The 15660-nt window shown below is 33.6% G+C and overlaps 2 protein-coding genes across 6 annotated transcripts; one reads left to right on the forward strand and one right to left on the reverse strand.

Moving 5' to 3' along the window:
- The first annotated feature begins 7690 nt into the window (after positions 1 to 7690).
- LOC122298532 (copper transporter 5.1-like) lies at positions 7691 to 8416 on the forward strand. Its single transcript, XM_043108323.1, has one exon. It carries the CDS (start codon positions 7793 to 7795, stop codon positions 8228 to 8230), a length of 438 nt encoding a protein of 145 aa, XP_042964257.1. The 5' UTR covers positions 7691 to 7792; the 3' UTR covers positions 8231 to 8416.
- Positions 8417 to 9345: 929 nt separating this feature from the next.
- On the reverse strand, positions 9346 to 15327 carry LOC122299705 (G-protein coupled receptor 1). Of its 5 annotated transcripts, none has more exons than XM_043110121.1 (9): positions 15038 to 15327; positions 13475 to 13506; positions 13211 to 13380; positions 12966 to 13060; positions 12644 to 12745; positions 12492 to 12548; positions 12046 to 12210; positions 11418 to 11479; positions 9346 to 9850 (listed from the first exon to the last, which is right to left on the reverse strand). In XM_043110121.1, the coding sequence occupies exons 1-9, from the start codon at positions 15200 to 15202 to the stop codon at positions 9745 to 9747; spliced, it is 954 nt and encodes a 317-aa protein (XP_042966055.1). In that variant the 5' UTR covers positions 15203 to 15327; the 3' UTR covers positions 9346 to 9744. The 5 variants fall into 5 exon arrangements, with proteins under 5 accessions (XP_042966055.1, XP_042966054.1, XP_042966057.1 ...); XM_043110120.1 differs by having other exon boundaries at positions 11409 to 11479; positions 15038 to 15325; XM_043110123.1 differs by having other exon boundaries at positions 12067 to 12210; positions 15038 to 15322.
- Positions 15328 to 15660: the final 333 nt, after the last annotated feature.

The raw sequence follows: 15660 nt of genomic DNA on the forward strand, positions 1-15660 counted from the left end.
ATGCCATAAATCATATGAAGCATGAAGAGATTTATTTTTAAGAACAGAAATAAAAGCGGAATGACCGCACTCTAGCACATATAAGCTGCCATCTCTTTTACCAGTTGCCACTATCCTTCCCGTTTGGTGATTCTGGATGGTGAAAAAATTATTAGTATAGGTAACAAATAATGGAAAATATGATGTTAATTTACTATTTGACAAGAGATTTTTAGTAAGACGAGGAACTACTAAAACATCAAGTAAATGAAGATTCGGATTTAGAGAAAGGGTACCCGTATGAGTTATGGGTAGGGAAGCACAATTCCCTACAATTACACAATCCTTACCCGTGTAAGTATTTGAGTGAGCCAAAATGGATGGGCCGGTGCTCATGTGGGCCAAAGCTCCAGTATCCAAGTATCAATCGGGGGTTTCAGGTTCAGAAATAGAGCAAGCATTGTTAAAGGCCTCAGCAAGGTGAGCAAAAGGCTCTTGGCGTGCGTACCGCTTGTTTCAGCGATCGGCGTAGTGTCCTTAAGTGCAGCGGAGGGGGGGGGGGGGGGGGGGGGGGCGACGCCCATGACCAGAGGAGGTGCGTCCAGGGCCACAATTTGAAGAAGAATAACCATGGCCATTGCTGCGTCCTCGGTGCGTGCGTGAGGAATTTCCTCTCTAGGTTGCACAATCATGGCTTCGGTTTGTAGCTGTGAACGCTGCAGTGGGTGGACCTGTGGATTCAAGAGATTTTTGAAAGAGCTCAAAGCTCTCAGCCTTTGAAATCAAGTTAGCAAAATAGGGGAGGGACGTAACAGCCATTTGCGCAGTGGAGAAGGAGGAAAAATCAGAGCCAAGACCACGGAGAAACTAGTGTACCTTATCGGTGCCATCGACGGGGCAACCAATCACATGAAGCTAATCGCATAGTGTCTTGAAGGCATGGGCGTATGCCGTAACAAACCGAGTACCACGCTTCATCAGCTAAAGATCATCTTTCAGTCGAATTTCTCAGGCTTTGTTGCGGTTGCTGAAGGTGTTTTCCAAGGCTAACCAGACATCTCGAGAGTTGGAGAGACCGACTACCTCAGCCATTGCTTCTTTGGTGAGGGAAGAGAGGAGAAGACTGAGTAATCGCTAGTCAGTGGCTTTCCACGCCAAGTATTTGGGATTAGGCGTCTATGAAGTGGCTGGGTCAAATCGTGAGGGAGATAAAAGAGAGCCATCAACATATCCTATTAATTCTTGGCTTTCAAGAAGGGGAAGAAGTTGGCTTTTCCATAAGAGATAGTTTGCAGAGGAAAGCTTGATGGTTACCATGTGAATCATGATGTTGAAAGGGAGAATGGTGGACTCAGCAACCATAAGGGAGGAGAAGGGAGGGATCGAGGGATGCTAATCCTGAAGGGCTCTAAATACCATGAGAAGGTTTGATGAAACCACCACACTTTGAAGTGGTGAGTAGTTTTTCATTTATAGCAATTTACATATCGTATGAATTAATTACATATCAAATACAATTAATATGAAATGTAAGTAAATGGAAAGTATATACAAAATAAACTCCTAAAATCAAGGTCTGAATTAAGGTACATATATCAAGCCTTAGATGAAGGCAAAGTATCCTCAACAGTCAAGACCACTGTAGAATTATTCTTGGGCCAGGTCACTCTGGACATGTAACCTTCTCTCTTTTTATATAAAAATAAAACCAATTTCCATTTAGTCCAAAACACGCCATTAAATACAATGATCATGTTGATGATGCAAATTCAATCTTGTTAAAGTACTGATCGTAGTAGTTAATTTGTTTGTTAAAGTTCATATGTAATATTCTATTAATTATATTACTTGTATAAAAGTTGAAACAATATCTTCTAAACCATATATGCTATCAACTATTTTTACAAGTTTTGTAAAAAAACCATTATTTTAATAAAATAACTATTTAATCCAACTAAGCAAACGTGCTTTGCACATTGCTTTAACCTAGTTATAATATAATGTGATATAGGATTAATATAACTATTAATGCAATAGACTATAGTGATATATGTTTAAAATTTAATATTATATTAATTAGTAATTTATCATGTAATATAAAATTATTTGATGTATAATTATATATTATATATAAAAATTATATATAATATACAAAAATAAAATATTATATATATATATATATATGAATCGATACGAAAAATGAAAATTAGAATCAGACCCATTTTAATAAAAATGAAACCATTTTAGTCTGACCTGATCTAGTTTACCGTTTCTCTGATATAGGTTTTTGACTCTAGAAATTATTGTGGCAAGTGTCAGATCTAGTTGCTTGACATTGGGCAGTAAGTAGTAATGCCACCATTGCCATGCAATAAGTTATAACCACACAGCTAATTAATTGCAAAACATTTACAAACCTAATGATTAAAATGTTAAAAATGGAAAATCCAAAAGCTAATTATGTCTTCAACCCAAATTGTTTTTAGAGTACTGCTACATAGCAGTCCCACATTTAATACATCAGTATAAAATAAAATAGAGTAAAATAATAAATTTATATTTTTTAATAATATAAAAAAATGTGAAACTGCTGCGTAGATTTTCTGTTGTTCTTATATTTTTCAAAAAAGTTATCACCACGTTGCTTGTACCTGCTACTTAGGAGCCATCACGTTGCTTGTGAATCTAACTACGGTTAGAAATAGAAAATTAATTACAATAAATTTGAACTTCAATGATTAAGTTTCTAAATTTGAAAACCAATAAATATTTTACAAAGCATAAAAATCTAAGAATTGATTTTGATTCCATTTTTTAACCTGATAGAATAATTCAAGTAAGTCTATTTTAAAATCTTTATACTAAATATTACATACGTCGCATAATTTAATTTAAAAAATAAATTTTAAAGTTTAAATCTTAAATCTTAAAAATCAAGTTTTATCATTTAAGTGATGTAAATAATATGTTTTACACACCGGTTTAAGAATATAATAGCTCTAATCATTAAGAGAAAATCTATTAATAAGCTTTATTTTTTTTACACACCCAATACACTTTGGATAAAAGCTTTCTACATCAGTTATGTTAAAAAATTATTGATATTTTAATTTTTTTTTAAAAATTGTAATAAATCCCACTATTAGGCCTGAACAACCGACCTGACCCAACTCGAAAAACAAGATTCCAACCCGACCTGAACATAGAAGATTCCGAAGCAGGCAGTTCTGAACCGACCAAATTAACCGATTAACCGATCCGAATTTTTTCAAAAATTAACCGATTACCCGGTTTTCTCTCTCTCTCTCTCTCTCTCTCTCTCTCTCTCTCTCTCTCTCTCTCTCTCTCTCTCTCTCTCTCTCTCTCTCCCCTAAGGATTACCCACATGTTGTTCTTTGTTAATGCATTAAATCAATATATCTTTATCATTTTTGGTTGATGTTATAGACTGTAACAAGTAACATGGTTCATTTTTGTGTTAAACTTGCTCTTTGAAGGCTTTTGTTTTGGTCCTTGGGTTTTATTTTATCAACGAGATGTGTGTTTATTTATCAATATCGAAAAACATATTTTAGAGTAGTACAAGATATACTTGAAGGTCTTTTTTTTTTTAAATTTTGAAATATGCATCCTGTTATAATTTTCATTCATAGTTCAATAATATTGGAATACTTTGAAGGCTTCATTGAAAGAAATATAGCAGTTCTATCAACTATAAAAAAATTAAAAAAAATGATGCACTACAATCCAATAAATTGAAAATAGTTTAAAAGCTTATACATTGTTCTATTTAACAATTAGTCTTAGAATGCAAGAGAAAACAAAATCTTGCATTATGCCTAACTTCCAAACAAAAATTTCCAGTTTTTCCTCCTTAACATCATTTTATTCCTATTTTTGTTGTAAACTTTCAAGTGTGATGGTCTCATAACACCATTTGGTAAGCTTATCTCATCATAAACCTACATGGGCAATTCAGAATGACATAAATGAGTCAATGATCAATAGCCAGCATATATGAAAAACGATCAAATAAGGAATTTCAATAATCACCATGAGTTCAAGTTCAAAAAATTCAAATAATCTTCAATCAACCTCATTCAAAATATTCATCAAAGTCATCTCTACATGGAAAAAAAATTATATTAAAAATATAATTAATTGAAATGATTATATGAAAATATTATTCAAATATGAATCTTACCAGTTTCTAACTTGTAACTTTCCGCATCTTCCATTATATCTTGGGAGTCATAATTAACGGAGGGAGCCATCAACCAATTTTATGTGCAAATAAGAGCTTCAACTGTTGCAGGGGCCAATGAACTACGGAATGAATCTAAGACACAACCTCCAACGCTAAATGCCAACTCGGAAGCAACAGTAGTTATGGGAATAACTAACACATCTTAAGCTATATTGGCAAGGATCGGAAAATTGATTAAATTCATCTTCCACCACGTTAAAATATCAAAGTTTGACATCAATCCTTCAAGGCTCCCCATAAAATATCGATCCAACTCTGATTTGGACTCTACGACACCCTTTGATGCTTGATAGTGCCGATACATACTGTAAATATCTGCATCATCATAAGATGTTGTGTTGCTTTGAGTTTCATCAACACTTGAACTTACATTAGATTTTGAATACTGTTTATACATCTACTCAATCATCCTCCTTAACCTTGTAACAAGCTCAAAAGCTCGCTCATGGCCAAGAAAACATGTAAATCAAAACTCCAAAACTTCCACTTGGCGTGCGGATCAAGAATAGCCACAATAAATAAGATTTTGTTTGTTTTCTCAAAATTTTTCCAATACTTATCATATTTCATAAGCATCCTCTTCGACATAGTTTTCAACATATCATCATCACCCACAGAAAATTTGATCAAATGGTTATAGATTGAAGCTATTTCTCTCATAAATAAATGTAAAGTTGCATAAGTTGAGCCTGAAATATGCAATGTGACATCGTAAAAAAATCTTCAAAAATTATACAAAAACTTTGACGATTTTCCAATCATCTAAAGTTGGTAGTCCTTCTCCAACCTCACGTAAATGCTAGCCAAACTGATTGTCTTCATCCTGCATCACCTCAAAAGTGGCATAATACTTGAAAACCGCACTCAACATCAGATAGGTTGAATTCCATCTAGTTGAAACATTAAAAGAAAGAAGCGCACTACCCTAAATATATTTTGTCTCTCCGCGCATGACTTGAAATTATCAAATCTTGCAGGAGAAGACTTCACATATTTCACAGCATTTCGAATTTTCACAATTGATCCATCAATTTCTTTCAAGCCATCATGGACAATAAAATTCAAAATATGTGCACAACATCTAATATGCATAAGGTTATTGTCTAATACCAAACAATCTCTAAGTTTGGTAATCTTCCTCAAATAATCAATAGCCATAGTATTAGAAGATGCATTGTCTATTGTGATTGTAAATATCTTCTTTATGCCTCATCTAAGTATAGATGACTCATCTCTCTTCCTATTGTTGTCCCTTTACGATTAGGAACTTTCATAAAACCAATAATTCTTTTATGCAAGACCCAATCATCATCAATAAAATGTGATGTTATGCACATATAATTAAGATTTTGCACTGATGTCCACATGTTAGTAGTGATGCAAATCTTATAATCAGATGCCATGAATATGTCCTTTAACTTGTCTTTTTCTAACAAGTATATTTTCATACAATCTCGCATAACAGTAATGCGAGAGAAAATTGAAAATCTAGGCTCAACTATAGACATAAAGTTTTTAAATCCCTGTTTCTCTACAAATCTAAATGGTAGCTCATCCATAATTATCATCTTAGTTACCGTCAACCTTATTTTCTGCTCATTATACTTGGCAGATCCAAAACTAGGACTGCTAGTTGTATCATCCACCCTATTCCTTTTAGGTCCGGTCGTTTTTTATTGGGGGTTAACCCTTCCAATCTCAATAAAGGCCTTACAATTGTCATTATGGTACCTCAAAGATGAAGTACCTTGTTTTTTAGAATGACATAATAAAACCTTACCACAGTAATTGCATGTAGCTTTGTGAATATTGGGGTCTCCTTCCTCAATCCTAGAAAAATGAAGCTATACATCCGATCGACCCTGAGATCTTTTGATAGGAGGGCAAACATTAGAAGGAATAGTTGTAGGGAGAGAGCTATCCAAATGATCATGAGGAGTACTTGTAGGTAGAGAGCTATCCAAATGAATCATTCCTACCCGTTTAAAAAAGGTTCGGGTAATTTCGGGTCGGCATAATCGGGTATTCGGGTTGGGTATTTCGGCTTAATTGTTCAGCCCTACCCACCATAAACATTATGTTAACATTTAATTTATAGAAAAATTCTACTTATCACCCTACACCATATACCAATATATTAATATGTGGTGTATGGTTTCTATATATGATCAAATATGTAAAAGTATATTTACAAAAAGAATATATATATATATATATATTATAATTTATTATGCCAAAAATATATTTATCCTTTTTATATATCTCAAAAGCAAGTTTATATTAATAACTTAATATTAATGTTTATGTTTAAAATTAATTTATATATGATATTAAATGTTATATTAAAAGTTATAATATTAATTTTATACTATATCACATGTTATATTAATTTTATATTTTAAGATTAATATACTTGAATACTAAAATTAGAATTTCTTATTATATTAATTATCAATTTAATATATAATATACATAATATAATATAAAAAATGACATATAATATTAAAGATTATAAATATATACACGACTCCTTGCGATTCGAATTCCTAGAATTTTTTATTCTATTCAATATGCATCCCGATATCAAATCGATAAAGGAAAAAAAAGAGTATAGGCATTTAATAATTATTAATGATTATTAAAATTAATAACAAGAAAATTATATAATTTTTTTTAGTATTTTGAAAAAGTAATTGATGTAACTTTTGAGAAATGATCCAGTAGTTTAGTTCTTAAATCAGTTTTTAAAATATAAAAATCGATACCGGTTTTGATTCATAAGAGTCAATACTACACCAAGCTATTTACAAACCGAATCAAATCCATCGGTTTGATTTGATCCAATCAAGATGAATCGGTTTTTTCATTTTTTATTTACACCTAACTAGAACAATATGAGAAATCTTTTGGGATCCGAGTTTGGATCCTAAATGTAATTTTTTTTTAATTTAGTAATTAAAGAAATATTTTTTAATAATGTTGTAAATTTTTTTATTTTTTAAAAAAATATTTAAGAATATAAAAAAATGATGAAAAAAATCAAAAAAATTAATTTTTTTTTTTTAATCTAATTCGGTGGGTTCCCGGGCGATGTAGCAGTGGTCGAACAATATTGCGTGTGCTAGTTTCCAACCAAGGTGCCCCCACGACCTAAGCTGGCCCCACAATTTCCGATTGTCCAAACCAACGGTTCGAAACTGTCAATCAGTAAAAACGTAATAATGGCATTTAAGGAAGCCAAATCGCTATCTAGAGACGTAGAGACGTCAACCATTTTGAAAAACTAAAAATATAACTTTATAATTTATCTTACAATTATTTTATAAATTTACGTGAAAATTAAGGATGTTTTATAATATTAAAATTTATTTTTAATGAAATGACATAATTTTATTAATTATAAAAAAAAATTATAAAAGAGATGGAAGTGTATGATTATTCTACCATTTTTATCCTCCGAACTTTGCTACGCTTGGCATTATAAATAGGTCCCAAACCCAGTTTCTAGCCGTCTCTGGGAAAAATTGAGGAAGAAGATCGGATAAGATGATGCACATGACCTTCTACTGGGGCAAGGAGGTGACCCTCCTGCTCGATTCGTGGCGCACTGACTCGTGGACGAGTTACTCGCTCACCCTGATCGCCTGCCTCATCGCCTCCGCCTTCTACCAGTACATGGAGGACCGGCGCGTGCGTTTCAAGCTAGTTTCAGCCGGGAAGCCATCCGCGCAGATCGAGACGCCGTTTCTGCGGGGGAAGCTCTTCCAAGGAGGGCCAAAGTTTTCGGCGGCGAGGATCGGCGGAGCAGCGCTCTTTGGGTTCAATTCGGCAATCGGGTACCTGTTGATGCTGGCAGTTATGTCGTTCAACGGAGGGATCTTCTTGGCTGTTGTGCTGGGCCTTGCCATCGGCTACTTGCTATTCAGGAGTGTGGACGGGGATTTGGCTGCTCCTGTCCTGGATAATCCTTGTGCCTGTTCTTAGAAATTTTCTCTTCAAAGTTGGGATTGGAAAGTTTCAAGGATCTGTGCCATCTCGACCTCTGTGCATGTGTATGTATGTAATTTTGCATTTGAAACAGAACTGGTGATTCTGGATTTCTGTATATATTTTTAAAAATGTCTTATTTAAATTTTGAAAAATGATAAACATGCTACTCTTTTATAATCATTTTATAACTCTATAATTGTTTGGCTAAAATATTAAAATTCTGTTGATGGAATACTATTGTTTATTTGTAAGAACTAATTTATTTTAGAACAATGTTAATATCTTTTAATTTTTATTTAATTATTTTGAAATAATATTAAATATTATGAAACAATCATGATTAATTTATAATGATATAAAATTTATTTTGTATTAAATAATATAAATATATGTTAGGTAGACTACTAAATATGACCATAGGATTTCGAAAATATAATTTTCAAATAAGTAAAAAATATATATATTTTAATAATTTAGTCAGACTCTTAATTAATCCAAAGCTAGATGCATTTAAAATAAGTTAACTAAATTAGCTTTTACATGCATATTTGTTTTACAAATAATAAGAAATTTTATTGACGAGTAAAGAGGCGATAGTCCAAATACATAAAAAAGTGTATAAGAGAAAGAGTAATACTAAATCAGTCTTAAAATGCATAAAAAAAAAAACAGAAAAAAAAAAGTAATATTAAATAAGTCATAAATTTAGGTTAGTGTGTAAATACAGGCTATAAAATAAATTAATGACTGTATTTAAGCTTTTTGTAAATTATTATTATTTTAGAATTTAAAAAAATTAAATTATTTATTATATTTTATATAAAAATTTAAAAATTATAATAATAAGATGAAACTGTTTCTATATTTAATGTAAACCTAAATTCTTTAAACTTTTAAGGCTTACTCTTTTTTAAAATAAAAACGAGATGCTTACATATTACTATATTTAATATTACTCATTATCAGACATACGATTTAAACCAGACGGGCACCACGTTCTCCCATTAAGCATCTTGAAACAACTTCGCCACTTGCGGCATCTTGGGAAGACTCGAGCATTTCTCAACGAAACGTTTGGGCCACATTCATATATGATAAAATCGCGTAAGGGAACCAAAAACAAAAATCATTTACACAAGCGCTTAAAGAGTTCTTACAAAGGCGATGACAAAGATAGAACTCTTAATCACCAAAACAGTACGTTAAACACTAGAGTGAGCACCTAAAGCATATATTATAAGAGTAACAATGCCTATGCCTTGAACTAGAGATCCCACGATTGCTACCATGGACATCCACCTCTATCTAATCACACTTGGGGCAAGCAAGGTGCAGCAGAAGACAGGAATCAAAATGTCATAGCTGCAAGTGAATCCAAACAAGCTTCGCATGGATGGGATGCTGGGAGCAGCGTTCCTTTCTGTCCCTCCATTTTATCTGTGCTCTCTTTCAAATTTAATGAAAAGCTTGAAACTCTTGCTGTTGGGGGTGAACAAAATGTACATGTTCTATTGCTGATCTTGAATTTTCAGTGATACTAGTTCGCTGTCTTGCTGTTGATTTCTGTGCCTTGAATTGTTGGGAAACCATCTTCGAAGCTTCTCCGGCCAGAACCTGGTATAAGATTGCAAACATAACCATTGCTTGAAAAAAATGTATTTGGATGCCAAAAATAGCACAGTAACAATTAAGTTAAGTTTGTAGTATGAGAAAGAAAAAGGATTGGATGAATATGGAAAGCACATAAGGCATAAGCATCATCTAGAATTGGAAAATTTCTAAACTCCTACCCCATAAATCAGCATTTCGGTCACATGCAATAATGTTACCCTCTCCTCTATCCAGCACAATTCTACAATCATGAGATGACCACCCCAAAAAATGCCATTAGACCTCTTATCTTTGCGGACTCAGTTGATTAACATATGCCTCGAGCACTAATGAAAGTGGTTTGACCTTGAAGATTGCTTGGGTCAGACTAGTGAATGGTTTGGCCTTGAAGATCATTTAAATTAGAAATTCATGGGGGATTCCAACTGATTACTAAAGATTTATTGGGAGTTTGAACCAGGATAAACTTCAATCTGCCCCCCTAAAAAAAATCCTAGCATCCTATATGCAAGTCCCATCCATCCATGTCCTCCTTCCATTAAAATGAGACATTAATTTGGAGAGAAATAACGCGGACATTGCACATGCTTCCTCGCTGCATGTGTACTCACTAAACTACCCAAAATATCCTTACAAAAAAATAGGACATTTCTAAGCAAAACAAGCTCAAACAAGTGACCTCTGTAATGATTTTAAACCTTTGGGTTTCAAATCCTTCCAATCATCCACTAATCACATCTTATTTCCATGTCAAGACTCAAGCTCAAATTTTAAAGTTTCTTAGATTCTTACACCTATTCAGATTCAACCATTCGGATAAGTTCCGAATCATCTAAACAGTATTGGTTGACCAAGGCAATGGACAAGCTAGATTCACCATTGTCATCATTGGCTGCCACACTGCAAGTCAGAATGGGTCCTATGGCATCAAAGTCATTCTGCCTATCAAGGCCCTGAATAAACTTTTGCACAATAAGTAAAGTGATCCCAAAGTAACCCTATCTGCACTCAAGCATACACATTTCGTTTCCAGATAGAAAGCATGGCAAGTTGAAGACTTGTGCTGAAAGACTGGAGGAGTCATTCAGTGAATTGGAATGGATTTATTCGGAATATTTGTGAAAGGAAACGAGCAAGGATCATGGGTGGGCAACGGGGTCCTGCCTTCTAGATCCAAATTTTGACAATGGTTACATTGCCGCCCTTGAGTTTGGTATTTTTCTAGATGCAAATTATTATCAATAGATAAGCGGTGTGCTGAAGAATCAGTAATACTGAGTTTGATACCAGATAAGTTACTGAATTCAGAAGTACTTTTTTTTTTTTTGTGGTATTGGGGAACTTTCAAAGAGGAGGGTATTTTAATCATTTCACATAATAAGAAAGCACATGCAGTGTACAAGTTACTTCATTCAAATTCACGGCAACTTTGTTAGAGGCAACACACTGAAAGAAATATGATTATAATGGTTTAAAGTTGGGAGGGCGTATTGCTGAATGGGATGGTAGTTTTGGAAGGGGTAGGCAGAGTGTAATATACTAAAACCTATAAGCGACTTACAGTTCCAACCTCTCATAGATTGCACGCCGTACTGAAGAGTTCAGACCATAAGCTATTGAGTTGAATAGACCCTGCAACAAGTACACAATAGTTACTTTATTAAATCCTCAAATTGGCAAAAGATTATGTATGTGTATTCTTTCTGAAAAAGATTTCTTTTGTTGCATTTCTTGAAGTCATGCTTATATCCCATTTAGCCAGAAGTATAAAATATGAGGATTTATTTCCTAGTAAGTGACAAAGGAAGTTAAACTCTTTACTTTGTCTTTATTTTTTTTAGGGAGAACATATGATCTATACTCATTTATGCAAAGAGAGAGTTACTCAATGTCAGTCAAAAATTCTCACATTAGTTTGGCCATGCAATCATGCATTAGAAGTTGTTTTACCCATAATCAGGTAAGCATTTAACCCAAGATGCAGCCTTCTGGAATTTCATACCAATCCCAATTTTGTTGTAGATAAACTAGTAAAACAAAATAAAGGCTTCTCCATACATCCTCAAAATCTTTGTAGATAATTTCAAGGAAAAAAAAACCATAAAAGTTATCAAGTGCGGAAAACTGCACCCAGAATATCAGAAGATACATTTCACCGAACTGCTAATATATTTGGGGAAGTAAACTGTAAAACGTACATCTAATTTCATTGGAATTACCATAAGTGAAGCCGTCCCTACATCAAGAACTGAGAGCCAAAAGATTTTGTGGCCAGGCTCAACAAAGTCATGAATGCGGTTGATCGTACCGAAAGCCCATGATCCTATTAAAATGAGTGGATAGTATCCCCACCTGTTCACAGCCTATGACATGAAAGAAATCCATAGCAGAGGTTATAACATTACAGGGTCGATTGAGAAAGGAAGTATGTGCGTGACTGTGGAATACAATAATCGAAGGCCTATTAAATTCCTCCTAAAATCTTAGATGGCTAAGGGATGTATCCTTGTACGATATCAAAGATATGAATAACTTCAATGGCAGGATCTTCTAATAAAACAATAGTATTGAGTCAATATTTTCTTCCTCATAACATGATTGCAATAGAAAAGGATCCCATTGTGTAGGAAGCAAAACAGCATACCTTCATGTCTACTCTTGCATCCAACTGGTATGACCGGTCTGACATGCCTACTGCCATCTGAAATTTTGGGAATAAAATTATGGTCACAACAAGTTTGTAAATGACCAGAAATATATTTTTCTGCAAAAATATAACATAAAATGAATACATACCCGGGTTGCATTGTTTAGCATTCGTATCACTTGAAAGTATGTAAAACCATTGTAAAGAATTGCACCCCAGAGAGGCATATAAAATGTAATAAAGTGAACTGCCTGCAGGAATCGATAGAATGTTTACAATGCAGTAGAACGAAACCAATATGCATCAGAGATACACAAACAATGCTGAAATTCAATTTTTTTTTTTGTTTTATATTCCTGCTTCCATGTTAAATCAAAGGAATCCTGAAAACTTCCACGGGAGTCCAGAAAATTTGATAAAATTAAAAAACCATGAACCATTCTTAGTGCACAAAAAGCAACTTAAACTTGCCTTTCCTGTACGCCCTGTTTGTGTCCAACACGATGCACCTAAATGTCCATGGTCATTACCAAAAGAGCGTACAACAGTCGTAACTAGTGAAGTTCCTGCACACAATAAATAAACATTAATATCAGCATTGTGAATAAACTAGCAGCCACCTAAAAAATGAGTGAAGAAGGCAATGTGTGGCAATTGGACAAAGCTTGCTTCACGATAGTAGATATCATAAATCATTGCCACGAAATTGTTCGTACCCCAAACGTACAAGTGAAACACGGCCTCCAAATCTTCAACATCTGTTTTGTGTCTAACAACAGTACGGTGAAGTGTAAAAGCTATTGTTGTAGTCCATAGGAAAGATGCCACACAAAAGAAATGTGCGCTATAGCCCTGAGCATAACAAAAGAATCCTTTGGATGGATCTCTGCACCAACATGAAATTTTCTATAAGTCACTTGCAAACATATCAAACCAAATATAACTCAAAATCTGACAGTGCTAGACTCCACAAAGCCTACCCAACCATGGTGAAAAAACTGCAAAGCATGTCCTGCATTCAGAGAAATTGTATTATATATGAGCACATATTATCATTACATAAGGAATTCAACTGTCGGAGTCAAAGAAGAGAAGAAATTAAGAAAAAAGAAAATGATCGTATAAAAAACAGAAACATAGATATATTTACACATTAGTTCTCTGAACCATCCAAAAGTATAAAATCTTTTAGTGTGTTTGCTCCCTCTCACTATTAGGTGGAAGTAGCAAACCAAAATCGATTTTCAAGATTAATAAATGAATTTGTAAAGAATTTCACTTAAGAAAGATCTAAAAACTCATTATTTTGTGCCATTGCTTATTATTTGAGGTTGATTGCTCTGAAAGGTTATGGCCACTAAAAGTTATTACAAAGTACGAGCTTATCTATTCAATCACGAATTTTTTTATTTATTTTTTTATCGGCACCAGGTGTCCGGAATAGTGTCCCGACTAATCCCGAAAGTGCACAGGCCCTGGTAAGGAGTTTCCTGCAAGTGTACCTTAGGTAATTCAAGGTGAAAATCCCCCAGTCCGATGGCCCCTAGAGATTGTTTGCACTCAAGAGGATTTGAACCTTAAGACTTAGGGAGAGCATACCCCCAAGTCCAAAGCCTTTACCACTTGAGCCAACTCCTAAGGGTTTAATCACTAATTGTTCCAAAAGTTTAAGCTAACCAGGAGAGGTGTAGTTAATCATTTCATCCATATTCTAACACTTCTCCTGTGTAGATCAGACTCCCTAGTAGTGAGCCAAACTCATGAAATATTTAATTGAAATGGGATAATATGTGAAGTAACGGTTCGAACTCAAAACTTCGCTCTAATATTGTCTTAAATCATCAATTATCCCAAAAAACTTAATTAGATAGAAAGATTGTAATTAATCATACAAGATAGCTTTATTACTCATCATCCCCACACAATACACTTATTTTTATTATTTTTAATTTTTCTTAAATTGTTTTTAATTTTCCTTTTCCTAAACTAATTGAATTCTTCTACTTATCATCTATATATCATACATTTGGTAAGAGAAAAAAATTAAAAAATTATGCGTGGTGAGTGGTGTGAGGATGATGATTAGAATTTTTCATCATATAATCTAGACCCTAGCATTCAATCTATAGACTAATTACAATCCAACTTCAAAATTACTAATCCTGCTTCCAATGGAGACATCTTCATCATGAACTATCCCAAAAAAAAAAAAAAAAAGAGTAAAAACGGAAGAAAATAAAAATGAAAGAAAAAAAGTTGTTTGCCCTAGCAATATCTTCAGTTGCCAATCCTTTAAAAAATCAAGAAGGAAGTGCGAGCAGTTAGATCTAGATCTACATATCCAAATTCAAAGAATTTCTATCATAAAAAAAATGAACCTAGTTTTCCACGACCAAACACAAATCAATAGTGAAGCTTCACTGTAATGTAAGATCAAGCGCCCCAATAATTATAAAAAGAAGCAGAATAGAGTTCATCCTGGTAAGAAGTAGGAAGATGGGGTGGAGTAATATGTAAAGGGATGTAGCGTTGAAAGGACATACGGAGAGGGCGAGGTAGAAGACGAGCTTGAAGGAGAACTTGCGAAGCTCCTTAAAGAGGACATAGCAGAGCACTATGAAACCCGACCCAACGAACGAGAGGCTAGATGCTCCGGCGTTGACCGCCATTAATACACGGCGATCGTGTGCCGTCAGAGTCCCGGCCATTTCTCTTCTCTGACGGCCACTCTTGAACCGAATTCGAAACTGAAATTATATTTTTCCCGTTGGTTTCATATAAAAACTACGAAAAAGATAGGATTCCGCTGGGATCCCGTTGCCCAGTCCCGCTTCCGTTTATTCCTTTTTTTTAGTGTTTTTTTTTTTTTTTTACTTCAAGATTAAGAAAGTGCTATTTAATAATATTATATATTTTTTTAAATACTAGGTAAAAGCAACGTGCAATGCACGTTTGCTTAATTTATATTTAATTTTTTTGTTAAGAATTAATTTTTTATTCATAAAGATGTAATATTTTTAGTTAATTAAATAACTAACGATATAATGTTTATATAATTAATAAATAATTACACGTTGTGATATATTATAAAAGAAAAACATTAATAGAATCTATAGTATGGTCCTATAAATAAACATTGTCCATAGTTTTATGAAAGTTGTTTGAG

Source organism: Carya illinoinensis, chromosome 16, assembly GCF_018687715.1.
Source record: "Carya illinoinensis cultivar Pawnee chromosome 16, C.illinoinensisPawnee_v1, whole genome shotgun sequence".
Taxonomy (NCBI): Eukaryota; Viridiplantae; Streptophyta; class Magnoliopsida; order Fagales; family Juglandaceae; genus Carya; species Carya illinoinensis.